This window comes from Equus caballus, chromosome 23 (genome assembly GCF_041296265.1).
Source record: "Equus caballus isolate H_3958 breed thoroughbred chromosome 23, TB-T2T, whole genome shotgun sequence".
NCBI lineage: Eukaryota > Metazoa > Chordata > Mammalia > Perissodactyla > Equidae > Equus > Equus caballus.
Window position 1 is genome coordinate 20998693 of NC_091706.1, and position 19983 is coordinate 21018675.

A 19983-nucleotide genomic window follows, 5' to 3' on the forward strand; every position below is an offset into this window, starting at 1 on the left:
TCTTTACTAAAAATGGGTCAATAGTGTCTTCCTTGGAAACAAAGACAGCAAACCATTGTAGGATCAAAAATAATTCCCAAATTCTTTCTTCATAGGTTACTGAATCAAATATTGTGGCTACTTTTAGTGCCCAAATAACATCAAAAGGCTTTCAGTTTCAGATGAACAGTTTTATGAGCCTTTCTATGTAATAACAGATTATTTCAGTGTGTAATCTAAAGACGTGAAATCGTAGAACCATGGGACAACAGTTTGGTATTTTATACCTTAAGAGGATAGTTTAGTCAAACAGCTGGTTAGAATCACTGTAACTTCAGTGAAATTTTACTTGATAGATCTATGTTTTCAAAACATGCGTTGTTTTTATGTGGTTATGCAAAGCCTAACAAAATGCATTGTTCCAGTGTGTTACTGATGTGTGCAGGTCTACTCGGGAGGTCAGAACATTTCTAGCTTGTAGGCCCCCTTCAGAGGCCATGTTTTGATTTGGGATCTGGAAACAAAGTTGCTGAGAGAAGTCAGGTCAGTTTTGCTATGAGGGAAGTCATTAGTCTACCAAAGGGAATCAAAGCTTAACTATGAAACGTAGAAACAAGAAAACAGATAGTGAGGATGGTGGCCGAAACAATTCAGAGAAGGATAATCAAGCGCAAGTTCAAATCTGGTCACTTGGAATCTGAACTTCGAATGGACAATATGCATTCTGTGTTGTTTGGCTTATTGATTCAGGGGCTTCTTTACCCTTCATCTTCAGTTTTGAAAGAGGATTTCTGGTTCAGAGTCAGAGCATTCCTGAAACCACTAGTGTTTCTGCAGGCAATGGAGAACAGTCCACTCTCTGGAACAACACAGGTTTTAGGCAGTCCTTGCTGCCCTTTTCAGGCCTTTATATACATAGCCACATCCCTCATTAGCCTTCATGTTTCCAACAAGAACAATTGTCATTTTTCAATCTAGGGAGGCACAAGCTTCAGGGCAAGGCAATAATAGACACTACTGAGTTACGTGAAAGGGTCACTGAAGATAAACCCAAAGGAGGGCTGAAGTTGGTTTGGATGCCCAGCTAGATGCTTCGCTGCAGCGACATGACTATGGCAAACTGCTGAAATTTGCTGAGGATCTATCACGTTCCACAAGATCACGCTTGCAAGAACTACCAGCATGTCCAACAAAATCACTGGAATCTAGAACTTGCTCAAGGCTCTTCCCTGGGAATGAGAAGGCAGACAAGGAGCTAAGTGATACCTGACCACCGGCCCTCACTGGATTGAAGTCCTGATTCTTCCACTGTATCAATTACAAGCTCTGAGTAGAAACAGGGGATATGGTGGGTTGACATCCTGACAGACTCTAACTGCTTCAACTTTACTGTGCAGACCACCTCCCACAACTGATAACCACATAGGTGTGTAGACATGTTTCCAGAAACGTGAGTGGATGCTTAGAAAGAAAGAAAATCCAACCACAACATTGAAAACCCAAGTACCATCTATTTGCATATCTTATTCCTTCTCTCCTAAATTCTCATAATAGTCTTTGCTTTTATTAAGCATAAATTTGACACAACTATTATAGATTTACTCATTCTCCCTCCCTCTCCCCCCAAAAATGCCAGTTGTGACTGGTCAGACTCACTTTCCGGGCTCTGCTCTCCCCAGTCCCTGGCGCTGTGGATGCTCCGGGCCCCGAGCATCAGTCTCCGCTGGACGCAGGAGTTCTGAGCAGCCCTCAAGCCCACTATCGAGCGGGGCCAGGAGTTTCTGAGGCCGCTGAGGTAACCTGAGAAGGGAAAACAGAGACAGTAGAGGCCGGACCTCCTCGGCTACCTGCCCCCCTTTGGCGCAGTTCTCCTTTATTTTTATGTATTGGGCTTGTTCCTAAACTTCTCTTAGTACAAAGGGTTCAAAGGATTTTCAAGGGTTGGAATGGTCTTTGCGGCAGAAGCAGGTCCTCAGGGGAGTCGGTCTGGGCTTGAAGGCCAGAGCCTGTCACCCGCTGTGACAGGAGGGAACAAACCTCTCTCTCTGATAATAACCACAGCACCACCTACCTCACAGGCCACTGTGAGAGCCAACACCGCTCCCAGCGAGAGAGGTCCGGGCAAGCGGGTTCCGCTGGCGGTAGCCTTCCTGCCGGAAGTCCCGCCTCCGCGATCCCGGGCCTACCCCGCACCCCCACCGCACACACACCGGAAGTGGGCCTCGCCGGCGGCGGTGTCCACGCACCGGCTGGGTGTCCTTTCCTCCGACCAAGACGTGGATCCCTCCCGCCTAGAGTCCCACCCGCCGGCGAGAGTCTGACCCCGGGCCTAGATGTCGTCTTTGCTGGCCAAGATTATTTCTCCACTGGCCACCAGTTTGACTCTCCGCACCAAGAATTGGTCCTATACCCTTAAGGAACATCTTTTTTCTCAGTCCATGCCCGGAGCCATGACAGAGACCTCTAAGCCCACTTAGGAATCCCACCCAACTGCCCAGCCAGAGGCTCACAGAGGCCGGGCAAAGGGAGCCCGTATCTGAGCTAGCTGAATTGGAGGCGGAAATTGTCCCCCTGCGCCACCTGCTGGCAGCCAGAGAGAGACGCTGCGTGGAGCTCAAGAGGAAGCTGGACCTCACGGCCTTGGTGGGGCTGAGGCAGCGTCTGCCCAAGAGCTGGCGCGAAGTTCAGGTCTCCAACGCCCACGAGAAACAAAAGACGACAGCTGCCCTGTTCGCCATGGGCTCTGCCATTTGCGGGAAGCTTGCAGACATGAAGAAGTCGGCCACATTCAGATCCTCTGAAGGTCTGTTGGGGACAGTCAAGTCCAGAGGCCCAGGGGGCAGAGAGCTTGGCGGTGACTGCCTTCCTTCTTGAGCGGGAAGTGGGGATGATCTGCTCCCAGTTTCTGAGACTGGGAACGATCCGCTTCCTGGAAGTGGAGCTGATCCTGTTCCAGGGAGTGCGGATGACGTGCTGCCCTTTCTGAAGCTGGAGTGAGCCCCTTGGTAACCTTGCCTGGCCACCTAACCAGTGCAAGAACTCCCCTCATCACAGTTGCAATTCTGCCCACCAAAAACAAGTAGCCAAACCGTAATTGTAAAGTTAATTCGGGATATGGACAGAGTCCAGTTTTGAGAAAAGCAATGCCCATGTGTACGTAGATGTTGGCTGCCCTTGAGATAGAGAACCCAACGTTTTATATCCAGTTATTTTACACTGAAATTTGTAGATGAAATGTATCACTATCCTAACCTTCCTGGGGTTGCATTTAAATGGACAGGACAATGGCTCCAGAGGGATCTTAGGCAAAGCCCAAACTCTTTTTTGGAAAACTAATCTGTCGGAAGAATGAAGTAGCTTTCTGTTTAGAACTGGGAAAAGGTATGAAATAATGTGTAATTCTATCCTTTCCCATTTCCTTCCTTCCCTAAATCTCAGAAGGAACCTTGAAAGCTGCACCTGGCCTACGATTTTTATTTTAAAAAGATGATCAAGAAAACTTGTTTTTCTCTTGAGACCTCAGAAAAGGGGGAAAATATTAGTAGACTAATTATTACATAATCCTATAACTTTTTAAAAACTTGATTTTATTTTAAAGTTCCTAATTAAACAAAGTAACTTTAGCTTCGATTTAGGAGATTAGCTACTTTGGACTCAAGCTGAAATTGCAACTCTGCTTTGCCTTGTGCTTTGTTTATAATCTTTGTATATATCAAAAAGAGGGTTTTGAAGTGTAACCCTTGTGGCAGCGTGTCTCTGCCACAGCAGCATGCCACAAAAGGAGGAATATTGCTTCTCTGTTCTGCAGCAATTCCTAGTTAGTTACCCCCTCCAGCTGAGGGGCTGGAGGGAAAAACAGCACAGCCAAGTTCAAGAAAGGTAAACCTCTGTCATAAGCAACATTTAAGACAGAATGCCTGTGTCCTGTAATGCTGGCTGTCATGCCTTTGAATGGACCTACCTAATTGCCCATCGCTGGGCTCCTTGAGTAGAAGTCTGTCCTTGTTTATAGTTAACCCCAACTGAGAAAGAAACAACCTGACCCTCAGGGGATGTCAGGTTAATAGGAACCTGATTTGAGTTGGTTCAAACTTTCTCGTATCTGATTTTCACAGGGGCTGTGGTACTTTTTATTTCGTTTTGTTTCCTTTTCCATTTTGAAAATGCCTGGACCTGGCAGCTCTTTCATTCCTCCAGTCACACGGCCTGAGGTAGAAGTTTGTGTCTTACTGGCTTTAGCGGGGGTCTCGGAGCTTTATTTGCCTGGGTGTTTATTGATAACGTCTCATTGCCTAGAGGGAGTCTCTCCAGCCTAAGAAAGTGACCCTGTTTTGTTGATTCTTGAATGCTCCCCCTGTATTCCTTTAGTTTTCCCATCAGCAAAACCAAATACCACTATAAATGCAAAAGTACGTGGTACACTGTAAAGTCACTGATGTATTCCAACCCTCTACGGATTTCTCAAGACAGTTTTGCTTGGACTAAAACAAGATGTTCAACTATTTTATGTGTTTGTTTTTTAATTTGTTATCAACCACAATGTTTTTCTATACTGAAGAACTAGAGACAAACTTGCAGCATGCATAAAGGCCAAGTAGTCCAACAGGCAAAGGCTTTGACCCCATACCGCAGAAAGCCTTGTGTTAGGAAAGATCTCAGACTGACATCATGGCTAACCCAGAATATGTTCTATTTCATTTAATACTTCAAACAAATGCAGTAACAGTTTCCTCCAATAAATCCTCAACTCCCCGAGAGCAGTAAAGAACATATCTATTTTTGATCATCATTGTATTCCCATGCCTGGCTTAGGGTAGATGGTCAATAAATACTTGTTGAACCAATGAAGGAATCAATATCACATACTTCAGACATCAAATCTTGGATCCAAGAGATTATCAACAACATGAACGGGTTTACAAGTTCCTCTTCCTTTTAAACGCAGCATTTTACTTCCCTATTCAAAGACAGTTTGAGACCCTACTATGTGTCAGGCACTGTGCCAGGCTCTGAAGGAACAAAAGTTAATTAGACATGGTCCGTGCTCCCTAGAAACAGATTTTCAAATCATTACAATTCACTGCAGTAGGTACTAAAGTCGAGGAAGTCCGTGAAGAAGGGTGTTCAACTCTGCCTTGATAAGTCAGAAAAGAATTCAGGCAGAAAGTCTTAGAGGACTGGTAGGAATTTGCCAGACAGATAAGAGTAGACCATTCCAGACAATATCCAGAGGAACTAAGTCATGAAGGAATGTAGTAGAAGGGCATGTTCCAGGAAATACCAATGTCATTGTGGCTAGAGAGAGGGGGGAAGTGGTGAGAGATGAGGTTGGAGAAATAAACGGGGGCAAGATCATCAACAGTCTTACATGCTATCTCAGACATTACTGTTTTATCTTGTAGGATATAGGGAGGCATTGAAGGTACTTAAGTAAGGGAGAACTTATATGCTATCTCAGACATTAGTATTTAATCCTGTAGGAAATGAGGAAGCATTGAAGGTACTTAACTCAAATCTGTGTTTTAGGTAGGTCACTCTGGCCACCATAGAAATAGATGGAGAAGTGTTTAAGAGGAGGAATCTCCAAGACTTAGGAAACAACTGCATGGGAGAGAGGGATGGAAAGATTTGAGAGTTGATAAGGACGTAGAATTGGAAAGACTTGATACTAACTGTGCTGGACCTGCACATTCATTTTGCTTTGGCTCTTTTGTTGGATTCCAGCACACCTGCATCAATAGCCATGGACACCAATAAAATACCTCCACAAGAATGTGAACTCTGGATCAAAGGTTTCCTCCAGATTTCCCTTCTTCCACTTGTTTCTACCCTTCCCTTACATTGCTTCCCCTCATTCTGTGGTCTGTCTTCATAATTTGGTCAGCTCTGCTCATCTAGCCCTATTTGGATTTTTTTGCCTAACTTCAGCCTATTTAACTTTAACTTGGCCATTGCAGGATGCAATTTCCAATAGTTACTGAAATATGTGAACCCTCAAAGATACCCCATCCCTGGGTCTGGCTCATCCCCTGAGAACCACAAGTTAGGGGATATATTGGAACAAAAACTGAGGCTCTCAGTTTTCTTGGTCTTCCGTTGCCCATATGAGTGAAGGGGATGTGGTGGAAACTAAAGACAAGGGTTGAAAGTTCCAGCTCTCACACTCCCCATGCAGCTGGCAAGGATGGGAGGAAAGCCCCTGTAATTGCCATCATACATATCCCAGCACATCCCTAGCATCACACCCAGGGAAATGCACCAGCAACTTCTGGAGGCTATTTTACTTCTAAGCTCCAGATTTGAGAGAAACTATATCACATACCTACTCTGATGGCTTGCGTGGATTGCAGAGAGGTGAGCCGTGACCACTGACCCAGAACTGTGTAGGTCTTCTGATAGCGTTAGGCAGTGTTCTTGATGGCCCTACCAATCAAGCGGACAATGATGCCGTTTGTTGATTCAGCTAGGGGATGAGGTCAGTTGCATCTAGGCCATGGAATTTCAGTTCTTTCCCATGAACTCCAATGTAAGGGAAAAAGATGAGTGCCACTCTATAAAAACTACTGGGACATCAATGCAGTCACCATCTGAGACCACGTTCCACTTCTGCTGGCCAGATCTGTTGGTGGAAGGCTAAATGATGCCACAAATTCCTGTGTCTAGAGCCTCATTCACATTAGGCAAATGACAAAGGGAAAAATGCTTTCCAGGTGATGCACCTTGGCCAGCTAGTATAAACACATTATCATGCCACTTGGCCATCTCTCAGAAATTAATAAGCAGGTCCCTAAGATAGTCAAAAATGTCTGGCAATTCCTGACAGTTCACCAAGTAATTTAAAAGTTCCTTCCCTGTGTATCTATACTACCACCCAAATAGCTGAAGCCTCAAGAAGAGAAGTAAGTTCTTCTGGAAGTTGAAGGTTTTGGTCACCTGTACTGCAATCCTGGCTACCTCCCTCGCCTCAGACCCACGGCATCAAAACTGATGCATCCAACATAGTGCTACCTCTCCAAGGAGACTTTCCTCTTCTTTCTCTCCCCCTCCTAGTAACTTGCAACTGATTGGGGAAGAAGAATTGTACCTAACTGAAAGCAACAATTCATAGACTTGGCTCAGCTAAATTTTCTTTCTGGAACATTAGAACTAAGAGATAAAAAGACTCAGTCAGATGGTAACTGGTCTGTACAGTCATATAGATGTGGGTTTTTTGTTGTATTTGGAACATATCCAAGCACAGAAGATGATGCGCTGAAAGCAGACCAGAGCAGACATGCAGAGAGTTGCCATGTGACCACTTAGACTCACTCCCTAGCCAGAACTGAGGGCAGGACACAATTCCAAAGAAGTGAATGTGAGCTGGGCCATGATGCCAAAACTTCACCACCACAGAAACCCTTAAGTCTCATGCCAGAAGAGTCACTTGGGTTTGTAAGGTGACAGAAATCACTTATTCCCACTAGGAAAGTTATGGGTCAGGGGGCAGTCTTGGGAAACACTTGGCAAAGTAGGGAAACACTGGCACCATGACCAGGGAAGAGGAGGAAACTCTACTCCTAACATATTGCTGTTTTCTTCAATTATGAAAGAGTTTACTTGCTTACTCTACAAATATAGAGCACCTACTCTGTGCCAGGCACAGTTTATGTGCTAAGGATTCAGCAGTGAGCAAAACAGACAGAAACATCCTTGCCTTCATGGAGCCTATATTCATATGGGGCAAAAATAAACGATAACATAGCAAACACCCATGCAGGCACCGCACAACTTGAGGCCCAGCATAGCTATTTACCAGGGACTGTGAACACTTTACAAAAAGTCCTGATGAAACTGATTCCTTCCTAATTGGCTTGGCTTCACATCATGCTTAGACCTCCTTTTTATTTTGTCACATTTTAACTTGGTAGTATGGCTTCCTCTATCCTAATATTGACGAAGAAACCTGTGTTGTAACCCAGGCCACCCACATTTCTGACCAACTGGCTACAAACTTTCAGTGGTTCTCACTACTCTTTCAGATTCCCTAATTCACTGGAATGACTCACAGAACTCAGTAAAGCACTATACTTACAATTACAGTTTTACTGTAAAGGATACAAATAAGAAGTGGCCAAGTGAAGAGGCACATAGAATGAGATCTGAGAGGAAATCTGAAGCTTTAATGTGCTCAGGTTGCATCACCCTCCCAGCACGTTGATGTATCATTAACAACCTAGGAGGCTCAGGTGCCCATAGTTGTTATTGTGGTTTCATTAGGTAGGTATGATTGATTGAATCATTGGCCTCATGACTGAACCCAATCTTCAGCCCCATCTCCCTCTCCACAGCTTGGGAGTCTAGGCTGGGATAATGTGGCTCAAATCCCCAAACTTCTAACCACACAGTTGGGTCTTTCCAATATGGCCAGCCCTCACCCTGAAACTATCCAAGAACCCACCAAGAATAATAAAGATGCTCCTATTGCTCAGGAAATCCCAATGATTTAGAGAGTCCTTCCAAGGAATCAGGGACAAAGACCAGCCAAATTCTTTATCATACAACAAAACCAGGCAATAGGCAGCTGCCCTACAAAATGGTCCCTCAAGTTCCACAAACACAAGCAAAGGGCACTGTGCCTCCACGGCAGCCTGTAAACATTGCTTACAGACAATTTGGTTGTCAATGTTCCTTACCACCACAAAACTCTCATATAATAATTCACTGCATTGTTCCACCACCCAATGTACACCATTCCATAGCTCTTATAGCTTCCAGACCATTATTTACCCCAAATTCTCATATTAACTGATTATTAGTAACAGGCTAGTGGTTGGCACCTAGAAAAGCCACAGACCACCAATAGAGAGGCATAAAATACCTTTAAACACACCAGTGACTGTTGAATTGAGGCCGCACTGGAGATGAAACATCTGGTCTACTCAACCCTGCATAAAACTGGAAGATATCTTCCTTAGCATATTCAACATCTTTATGTACTATATGGAAGCTCAGATTCAATTATTCTCATCCCTGCATATTCATCCTGGCTTCCATTGATCCTTGCTGAGCCTAGTCCCTCTAGACCTTTACCCACCTCCAAATATTATCTCTCAGCCCAGAAGCCTGGGCTGGGAAGCCAGAGCACATAAAAGTATTAGAGGCCTGCTGGTTGGTACCTTGGTTCTTTCTATACTTAACACTGTGGGGAGGTTATGGAGGCAGAAGAATGGTGGTGAGCATCAGCCTCCCACTGCAAACATATCCTAGACTCTGTCCGAGGCCTTTAATGGAGCTCTCCTGACGGAGCTGAGTGGGGAGGTGAAGCCTTGCCTCAGCCATCCTGGACACGCTCTCAATTATTCCTGGCCTGCTGTCACTCTGAACTCTCCTTCTTCCTCGGAACTCTGCCCCACCTCTGTCTGACTCCAAACCTTGGCTCTCTGCACTTCAAACTTTGAGCCTACCTCTGGCCCTGTGGATTTGGTATTCCAACCAAGTGTTCCCATCAAATGGCTCTTGTCTTTTCCTATTGGACTCTTTTATTTAGTTTGCCCTTTGACTTCTGACTCTGTTTGCTGTCTGTGAAAGCCTGGTAAGCCCATCTGAACCTCATAGGAGAGGAGATGGCAACTCACACATTTGGAGTCACCAAAGATTGGCTAGTTTGCAATACATATAATTGCCAAGAAGGCAAACATTTATAATAATGAAAGCTAATATTTGTATGCCACTTACTGTGGACCAAACACTGTTCTAACACATTTTGTACTTTAATTCATTTCATCCTCATTCTACCTCTTCAGTGCAGGTTCTTTATTATCCCAATCTTACAGATTAACAAACCAAGGCTCAAAGAGGTAAAGTAACTTTCTCAACTATACACAGCTAGTAAGTGGCAGAGCCATGTGCAACCCAGGAACAGAGGTCTTGACCAGAAACCAACCCTGCCAACACCTTGATCTTGGACTTCCAGCCTCCAGAACTGTGAGAAAATAAATGTCTGCTGTTTGAGGTGCCTAGACTGTAGTATCCTTCTAGGATAGCTCTAATACAGACTAATATAATCTCCTTCAAATTTTCATTCAAAAGTCACCCCTTTTGCCACCCAATGTCCAATTTTAACCACCATATACCCGTTTCCAGCTTTAACACAATATATCATAGATTGTGTTTTTGCTATTTATTATTTTTTTGTCTGCCTCTTCCACTAGATGGTAAACTCCATAACAACAGAGATTTTGGTCAGTTTTGTTCACTATTATGTCCCCAGCATCTAATGCAGTGTCTGGCACATAGTAGGTAGTCAATAAATAAATGACAGAAAGGAAGAAAGTCCAGGAGCTGAGTGGTTCTCCTCATAGCTCTTCACACTCCATAGGACAGGACGGAGGCAGGGCTGAGCCAATGAGTAAAACCTGGTCTGTACTTAGAATGGGGTCAGCATGATGACAAATGTCAACTTCAACAAAAGATCAGAGTAGCCAGAGTCAGAAAGGCTAATGAGGGCCAAACCAAGGAGGCATCTGAAGTCACAAACAATTAAGGGCATGTAGGCTGCCAATGACTAACTCTGCCCTATACCTGCTTGTTAAGCCTTGTGGCTTTTATTTCTGCTTGCTTCACCTGCCCAGATGCTCCAAGTGCTCCTCACTGCTATTTTGACACTCTTGTCCTTAGCCCAGGCAAGACTGGTGGTAATCTGAGGAATGATATGCACATCTAATGAGTGCCTTCAAAAGTTTCCTTCCCTCTTCAAGCCTGAGAATCCTAGAAGAGGAAATGCTTATAGCGCTCCCTCAGGTAGAGGCTGGGAGTTTTTCCAGGCTCCACCAGGATCTCTTGCTTTGGCCTACCTTCCCCCACTGCCTATTTCATTACCTGTCACATGGATTTCACCTCTCTCCCTGGTCCCTTTTGATGGCATCTTAGTTGTAGATTTATTCCCAGATGCTGTCCTTGAAGCACTTTATTCAGAAGGCTCTGAGCAGCCGAACCCAGCATCTGGGTCCCTGCTCCTGTGGGAGTGGACTTAGAGCAAAGGCATAGAGAGGTGTTCTGTAATACACCCCTTCTGCCAGCCACCTCCCCCCCACTCACAGCTCCTCCTTGACACTAGAGGGCGCTACTCACACTCCCATTTTACCCTATTTTGTGCCACACCACCCCATTGTCATGCTCTTCACCCCCAAACCTCCATCAGCTACATCTCTCGATGAAATGTTTATCATTAAGGCCTAAATCTATGATTCCTCCTCAAATATGGATAAACCTCACACCAGTTCCTTAAGTAGAAAAAAACACTGACCGTTAACTAGAGTTTTGACCTTAACCTGTAGAACCTACTAACAATACTGAGAAGGGGATCAGAGGAAAATTGCTTTTGTTAACTAGATAGAATATCTGACAAAGTTTGTTTATTTGCTTCAGGACCAGGCAAGTGAAGGGAATTCCTTGTTCTGGTTCAAAATGAGAAGACAGAAATTCTTCTCTGAAGGAAGAGGTTGTTTGTGGCTGTGGAGGGAGAAGGAAGAAGATCAATTATCAGGGTCAGTGGATGAAAAGAAAGGCAGCGTGTCAGGAGCTGTTCTGAAGTTAAGCAAGGACAAATTCTCAGCTTCTCACAACACATCATTCCCCAGTCCCCAAACTCTGAAATCCTCCACGTCCACACCTCATTATCCTCCTTCCAACCATCTAGTGGGGAGATTTTCTGCTGTATGTGACTTAGAAGTCAGGGATAGTGGGGGAGGGACAAGTCCCTCATTCCTGGCATCCTTAGTTGGACCCCTGAACACATCTCCGTATAAAAATACTGTTCATTAAGTGGCCAAGTCCTATAGTCCTGTTGGGACTCTACTTCAGAGCATTATGGGCTAAACATAGCTAAGCACCATGCATAATATGGTTCCTCTGGAGAATGCACTCTGAGTTCCACATAACTCACTTCTACAAATGAACCACTAGAATTCTGCCATTCTGACATAGGAACTGCCTGTGAGACTCTCAAATGAGAGTGGAAGATACAGTGGTGTCTTTAGGGACTGTTCAGTTCAGATGACAAGGAAAGATTGTGTGTCCTTTTTGCTTGAGAGCTTTCCTGCATTGCCTTTTGTTCATTCTAGAGATCAAGAAATATATTCCCTTCCTTCTGGCTATGTCTCAAAGTATTCTGAGGCCATGGACCAACATAACCATTGAATCCTGCAGAGTCAGACTAAGGGTGTTGTGTCTCACTTGCTTAGAAATGGAAGAGAACAAGTCAAAGTTGGAAGTTTAATTTTAGCTTTTTTTGCATTTTGACCATGAATGCTACTAAAATGTTTCTGATAAAAGTGCACTTCTTTACCAAAACTCAGAGATATAAGTTTAAATTCCAATTTTTAAACCATGTTTTATCAACTTTCATATAATTTCATATAATACATCTGTTGTCTTTTGTAATCCTCACTAAAGCCTTTAAGGAAGAAATTTACACTCCCATTTCACCGATGAAGAAATTAAGGCAGAGAGATTAAGGAACTTGCCCAAGTCTTTGAAGCTTGAAAGCAGCAAACATTTGAATCCAGGTGCATCTGACTCAGAGCCAGGCTCTCAGCTACTCTGCTGCCTCTCAAATGGCAGAAGTCCTGCTGCCACCAGTAAACATCAGCCACTACTATCAAGGATTGCCCAGGGGCACCTTTATAATGTAAACATCATGTGCAAAACACTCTCAAAGCTTTTCTCTGTAGAAAAGAGGGCACTTGCCAGAGGAAGGTGTTCTTGAATAGTATTAAGAGTAACACATCCTTAAAATTAAATTAATCTATGCTTTTTGTGCAATAGACAGTCTTTAAGAAAGTATCTCTTAAAAGTAGAATATAGAATATACAAGTACAATATGAATAATGCAATCTGCATAAAAACAGGTGTAATGTCTTGTAGGGATATAGGTTCCCTGCTTAGGGGAGCGGAAAACAGAGCGGGACAGTCATGCACATGAGCAAACATGTGCGCAACTTGGGGATTGGCTCTGCTACCATCCAAGAGAGAAGGGGAGGCATAGTGTGCGCTAGTCCCATCTCTAGCCTTGCACGGAGGCTTATTAATATTGGGAGACTCAAGTCTAGTGACGTGAGCTAGCTCATTTTGCATAATCCTCTCTTGAGGCTGTGGCTGAACTGTGGTGGAAGTTTGGCTCACTCCCCCCCAATTTCCCCTGGATAGTCCATGAAGCTCTAGAGGTGTCAGTCATTCCTCCGGGCAGATGATCAATGCCCATCAGTTCTTGTAGGTAGACCTTTGTTGTTACTCTTCTGGAAATGGGTGTTGGGTTTCAGGAACTTTCACCCTCCACAGCTCCTAAAATGCAGTATGTTAGAAGTGCAATCAGTTTGCACCAATCACCACAACTCCCTCCGCCCCCCAATTCCCAAACAAAGCTCTGGATATTCACGAATCATTATGACTGCTTAATTTCAGAGAGTTCTGTTGAATTGCTTCTAAATTTCTCTGGATGGCTGAACAGGGATAAGCTTACTGCCCACAGCAGCTGCTAGCCACAGTAACTGTGAAAGCAGGGTCTGTGTCTGCACGCCAACCTCCAGTGACTGGGTGGACCCAGCATGAGCCTGTCCTTGGGGCTCTGAACTTTCTTTCTGTAGTGCATTCCCCAGGCTCAGGGACTAAAGAAAAGCAAAGCCATTGCCTTGTTGCCAGGGAAACCAAGCAGGTGCTCTGAAGCCAGTGATTCATAACAAAATGCTCAACTTTTCCTTGCTGGGAGGCAGAGGTTGTTCTAGCTAGGGTAGAAGTTAGAGTCCAAGTGGTCAGAACTGGAACAGTGTTTGCCATGTGGCATCAGGAGTTCAGACGGGCCGGCTAAGTCCAAATCCACTAGGGAATGCTTACATTGGAAAGCTGGCAAGACAAAGAGCTAATACATAACCCAAAGGCTGGAGGTTGGGATTACAGAGTCAGGATTTGAGAATCAGGCAAACTGGGGTTCAGTTTACAAAAATGTAGGGAGCAAAGTAAGATGTCCAAGGGCGCTGCTGAAAAGAACCTCAGGGTGTTCCTTGGTTTCCTCAGGGAAACCAAGACATCGTGAAACATGAAAGGATACATGGGCAGATTTGTCAGCTTCATAGCAAGGTGTGCACCCTTCTACCTCCTGCCCACCTCTTGAGTGAGTTGGAACAAGTCCTCTTTCCAATTCCAGGCACATGAGTGTGCATCAGTGAATCATATAGAAAAGCTCCTTCCTCGGGGCTGGATATCACCTTGACTCCCTCTGAATACTTTGGTCTACTTTGACTTCTGCTTGACCACGGACTAGCGGGAATCTCAAGCGCCTTTCAGAAGGTCCCCTGTCCTAGAACTTTGCAGATAAATCATACACAAGGTCCCAGTCAGCTCTCACTTAAGGCTCTGCCGACCTACATGCCATCTGACTGGCAAACAAGCATACCAATACAACACAAATCCAAATGCCTTGTCATGGTCTTCCAGGTTTATCTCACCAATCTCATCTTATTACTACAGCCTCTTATCTTTACCTTCTTCCAGCTTCACCAGTGTTTTTGTTCCTTCATCATGCCAAGCTCCCGTACTACCCCTAGACCTGGCCCTGCCCTGAGTTCTGCACTTTCTGGGATCCCACCTAACCTTCCTACATCTGTGCTCCTCTACATAGGGCAAGGGACATGCCTACCAAGACCCATTACCTCCTGATACTGGACCGGGTGGGACTGGGGTCCTGAGTTAGACCCAGCCCTTAGTATGAGTTCTTGACCTCATGCAGGAAAGACTTCAAGAGTGGGTCAGGAGAGATTATACAAGTTTATTGAAAGACAAAAGTTGGGCTAATTAGAATGAAACTGAGGAAGTAAAGCCAGCCAGGCTCATCAGGTGGAAAACAACTGACCAGCCCTGGGTGGGGTCTGGGGTGCTGATCCATAGTGGTTGAAGTGGGCAGCTGGGGATTGGTTAGTGTGAAGCGGGAAGTCAGGTTGACAGCTGGGAATCGGTTGATCTCTGGGCCTGGCAGTCATCTTTAACAGGCCAGCTGCCAAGCTCATGATCAAACAGCAGGGTTGGATACCTGGATTGGTCAGGCATCTAGTCAGGCGCTGGGCTCATGATCAGAGGGCTGGTTGGCTACTTGGAGTGGTCAGGCATCTGTTGCTGCTTGAGAGACAACTTTCATTTCTACCTGTTCCCTGTGTCAGTATCATGGTCTGGAGCAATAAAACTGTAGGAAATCATATTTTATATAACAGTGTCAGGTTAGTAATTTACTGGAATATCGGAATGGTCTTAAGAAGCTCACAGAGAACAGCAAATCTTTGCATTCTGCTGGGTCTAAAAAAAAATTGCACAAAGTAGAAGATGTTGGTTGTAAAAAATTCAAGTCATATGGGCTTTTGTAAAGCATGTGATGAACATCCTCCTCTTCTCCTCTCCCCACGGCATCCAAGGCTAAAGGTCTAAGGTATTTCCCCTTGGCTCTATCTCTGAGCACATAGTTAGGGTTGGTACCTGGCTAGTTCTCAACTATATGGCTGTACTAATTACTAGAATGTTGAAATGCTTCTGTAAGCACCAGAAAACAGCTTCTGCCTGAGAGCCTCCCACACTCTCAGTCCTTAGCCTTCCAGGATTCATACTGCAGGGCACATGTTAAAGTTGGAGTTCTTTGTGAACTCAAGTCAAAGGAAACCTGGATGGGTGGCTGGGAGCCCACAGTATCCACAGCCAGTTGGAGAACAGACTGAGAAACAGAGAGGAGCCAGGAGGCTCTGGGGGCAGGAAGCACTTGACAATTCGGTCAGTGACCAGAGAAAATGGATCCCACTATTGTTTGTCTTGTCACTGTGCACAGGGGCTGATTCCAAGGACACAGTGTAAGGTTGCATAGCTGGTCCAGCACCCTTCCTCTGGCTCTGGTTGGACATGGTACCCTCATGAACCTCTCCTCAGAGTGTAACCAATAGTGGAGAGGCTAGTCCCCCAAAGGAGATCAGGTGCGATTACCATAAGAAGGTAGAATGGATGCTGAGCAAATCAGCCAAACAAGCCTAGAAAATCACTTGATTTTCATAATTGTTTACTTAAAAATTTATACCTAAACTCTTTTTAAAAAGAGATTCGAGAGGAATAAGGAATATATTTAAACAAGAAGGTGGGTAAAGCAGAAAAACCAAGATCGTTAAAATGAATAATAAAACATACTGGCAAAACAGATAATATATTTGATGGGGCTGACCTCCTTTGTTGAAGCCCCTGGTAGAAGGAAAGAAGTTATAAGTTCTTGCTCTCAGAAAGGACGAAAGATAACAATTGTTAAAAGAGAGTTCTAGGAAAATTTAATAGACTTTTTTTCCATGCAGGAAATGCTGACATGATGATGGACAGTATCTTTGACAGCAGTTTAACGCATGGAGAAGAGATCAACACAGTTACTTCTGGGAATGGTTGTGGTGAAAGTTGAAGACTTACCATTAGCATACACTTGACTGAAAGCAATCCTGTGGAGAGGGGCATGGAGATTTTCTGTATTCATTCATTCAATAAACGCTTTTTACCTAATTACTATACCCAGACACTTGCTAAGTACTATTGCATCAATGGTGAGCAAAGCTCATGTGGTCTTTACCTTCAGGGAGGTTAAAATCTAATGTCCAGTATGGTGGCTACTAGTCACATGTGGCTATTTGAGTGTTTACATTTGTCCAGTCCAAACGGACTGTGCCATAAGTGGAAAATGCACAACAGATTTTGAAGATTTAGTACCAAAAAAAAAAAGAATGTAACGTATTCTATTGATAAGTTTCATATTAGCTACGTGTTAAAAGGTATTTTGAAAATACTGAGTTAAGTAAAAGGTATTAAAATTAATTTCATTTGTGGCTGCTAGAAAAATTTAAATTACACATGTAATTTGTACATGTGGCTCACATTTGATTTCTATTGGATAGTGCTGATCTAGAGGAAAAGACAATCATCATAAAACAAAGCCACCCATATTATTAAATAATTAGAAAATGAGGTAAAAGAGGAACAAACTAAAAAAGTTTGGGGACTCAAAGTTTAAGATCTCCTTAAGAATGTGGTACCTGAAAGAGGAGTAGGAGACAGTCTGAAGGAGGGAAGCATTAGGGATGGGGTGTTCTGGGAAGCTGATGATTGACAAAGGTGGTGGTAGGGGAGGTGGAGAGAAGGGAATAGATGGAAGATGCATTTAGCTGGAAGGTTGATGGAACTTGGTGATTGGTTGGTTGTGTAGATAGTGAGGGAAGGAGAGGAGTTAAGAATGACTTCTAGTTTCTGGTTGAAGAAACCAGGTGGATGGAGATGCTATTTCTGAAACAAGGAGGAGTGGAGGAGGAGGATGATCATGTGGGAGGTCAAGAGCTCCATTTTGGACAGAGTCTCTGGAGTCCCAACAGTTAGAAATCAGGTAGAAGAGGAGGCATCATGAAAGGAGACTGAAGAGGCATGGCCAGAGAGGTGGGAGAAGAAGAGAAAAGCTTCAAGGAGCTGCTAACCTTCTAATGTTACTGAAAGTGAGAAGAAGATTGGGTTGTGTCCAGTGGATTTGGTCATACAATTTAAATTATCCTTTGAAAAAATGTACTTTCCTTTTGGAAAAATATAATAGAAATGTGTCCAGGACTAAGGTAAAGTTTGGGGGGAAAAAAGCTTTTGTATTTTAAAAGTGCTGATGGTATTGCTAGGAAGGATCTCCACTCCTCCCTCTGGTGGAGGGGATGGGAGATGGCAGGCTCTGTGTTTAGGGGAACCAGGTGTCAGTAGGGTGATGCAGGGTTAAAGTCAAGTTCTCCAAAGTGAAATTTATCCAGCATGTCCTTTTTTGGAGAAGCATAATCTGAGCAAACTAGATTTTTACAAGGACAAGTTTGTGTGCAGAAAAGGCAGTAAAAATAGGAAAATACAGTTTTACCTAAATGAATTCTCAAAAATGGTAGAGGAGATTTGATGGCTACAAAATTATTTGGAATGGAATATAATTACTCTTGGCTCTGGAAATGAGTCATAAGTCGTGACCAGTGAGGATTTTAAATATAACTTGAAAAGGACATAGTGTTTACTGCAATAATTTCAATTCTTAAAACACATTGCGAGAGGGAGGTCAAGATGATGGCATAGGTGGACTGTGAACTCACTTCCTCTTATAGACCCAATAAATTTACAACTACTCTTGGAACAATTACCCCTGAGAGAGAACTGAAAACTGGATGAAAAGAACCCCTGCAACAAGGGACAGTCCTGACTGGGGTGGAAGTTGCAGAAATTACGTTTTGGAGAGAAAAAAAGCGGCCACCTTCACAAGCCATGGTCTTCATGGCCAGTCAGGAACAATCCTAAGGTATGCAGCCTTCCCTGGAGGAATAGGAGACCTGAGCAGGAGAGCGTTGCCACTATAAGCATCTTTTGGACTCAGCACAACTGAGATGAGCGTCATAATATCTGGCTTTGCTGGCTACTGACTACCATGGGGGATACCCACAGAAAAGCTATGGGAAATAAGGGAGGGAAAAGCTAGCTCTTAAAAGGCCCACATACAAATTCACTCATTTCTGAATGCAAACTAAAATCACCAGAAAGAAAGATGCACAGTCCTTTGGTGAAAAGAGACTCATCTGATAGATGCTGTGTACATCTCAGTGAGAGATGAGACCTCTCCAGGGACTGAGACATTGGCAGCAGCCATTATTGTGACCTAGTACATATATGCTGACACAGGGGCTTGCAGATGCCATTGGAGTTCTTCCCCTGGCCTGTTAGTCAAGGGTCTGCCCCACCCACTAGAGCACTGATTTAATTGAGCTCAGCCAGGGGCTGACCACGCCAAACAGCAAGCCCTTGGGCAACTTGTTGGCCTGTATAGGCTAGGTGCCTTGATCCTCTGCAGCTAGGTGAATGGGTCTGCCTCTGCGGGGCAAGGCATGCACAAGGATTGGGTGGAGTGTGTGGGACATTGGTGGAGTGTGTGGGGCCTATGTAGTGTGGTGACTAAGTCCGCATCAGGGGGTTTGGGTGAGTGCATGGGGCAGGACTGGGTTAATGGGGTATGGCCCTGTGGGCAGTGGGGCTTGTCAGCTGTGGAAGAATTATGATTCTCAAACAGCCACATAGGGGATTGGTCCCACCTTCCAAAGCCTGAAACAATGGGGTGCTCCTGTGCCTGGCACCAGCCCCACTCAGCTGAGACAGCTGACAAAGAGCCTTGTAGGCCAGAGGCCTACAGCAATTGTAAGCCCCTGAGAATGGCAACCAGCCATACTCAAGGCCTACCCACTTAACAGAAAAGCTGCAACAGGAATGTTCTAATAGATCTTGCAGCCAGCTGTGCTGGGGCTCCTCATGCCCAATAAAGTGATTGAAGGGTCCATAGCAGCCACACACAGCTGAGCATTACAACCAGCCTGCCAGGGTGACAGCTTAGCCTCCCTGGGCACCGGTAGCAAGTGCAACCCTGCCACAACAGAAGGACACACATAGTCCACACAGGGGTCACTCCTGGAACATTTGGAACTGGAGACAAGAGGGAAGCACACTGCTGACCCTCACAGGTATCTCTTACATAAGGCTACCTCTCCAAGATTGAGAGAAATAGCTGACCTACCTAATACATAGATATAAGCACAGGAAAAGAGACAAAATGAGGAGGGAATGGAATATGTTCTAAGTAAGAGGACGGAACAAAACTCTAGAAAAAGAACTAAATGAAACAGAAATAAACAATCTACCTGACAAAGAGTTCAAACAAAAAGTTATAAGGATGCTCACGGATCTTGGGAGATGAGAGGATGAACTCAGTGAGAATGTCAACAAAGAATTAGAAAACATAAAAAACAACCAATCATAAATAAACAATACAGCACTGTAAATGAAAAATTCACCAGAGGGAATCAAGAGCAGAGTAGATGATACAGAAGAATGGATGAGCAAGCTGGACAAAAGACTAGAGGAAATCACCCAAGCTGAACAGATAAAGGAAAAAAGAATTAAAAAGAATCA

General features: G+C 44.3%; 3 protein-coding genes across 6 annotated transcripts in view; 2 read left to right on the forward strand and 1 right to left on the reverse strand.

The window, feature by feature from the left end:
• The window catches only part of LOC138920328 (spermatogenesis-associated protein 31D4-like), a 40591-nt gene extending 38037 nt beyond the window's left edge, over nucleotides 1-2554 (reverse strand). The window contains exons 1-2 of the mRNA XM_070248380.1: nucleotides 2051-2554; nucleotides 1636-1779 (exon numbers count right to left, since the gene is read on the reverse strand). The gene's annotated coding sequence lies outside the window, so the exon portion shown is untranslated. The remainder of the gene's footprint in view (nucleotides 1-1635; nucleotides 1780-2050) is intronic.
• LOC102147868 (FERM domain-containing protein 3) overlaps nucleotides 1-19983 on the forward strand; it is a 277621-nt gene that overhangs the window by 79272 nt on the left and 178366 nt on the right. The window lies entirely within an intron of this gene.
• On the forward strand, nucleotides 2196-16533 carry LOC102148110 (tumor protein D55-like). The gene is given in 3 exon segments (XM_014735400.3): nucleotides 2196-2482; nucleotides 2484-2782; nucleotides 16329-16533. Coding segments are annotated over 3 exon segments (570 nt in total). The 5' UTR covers nucleotides 2196-2312; the 3' UTR covers nucleotides 16430-16533.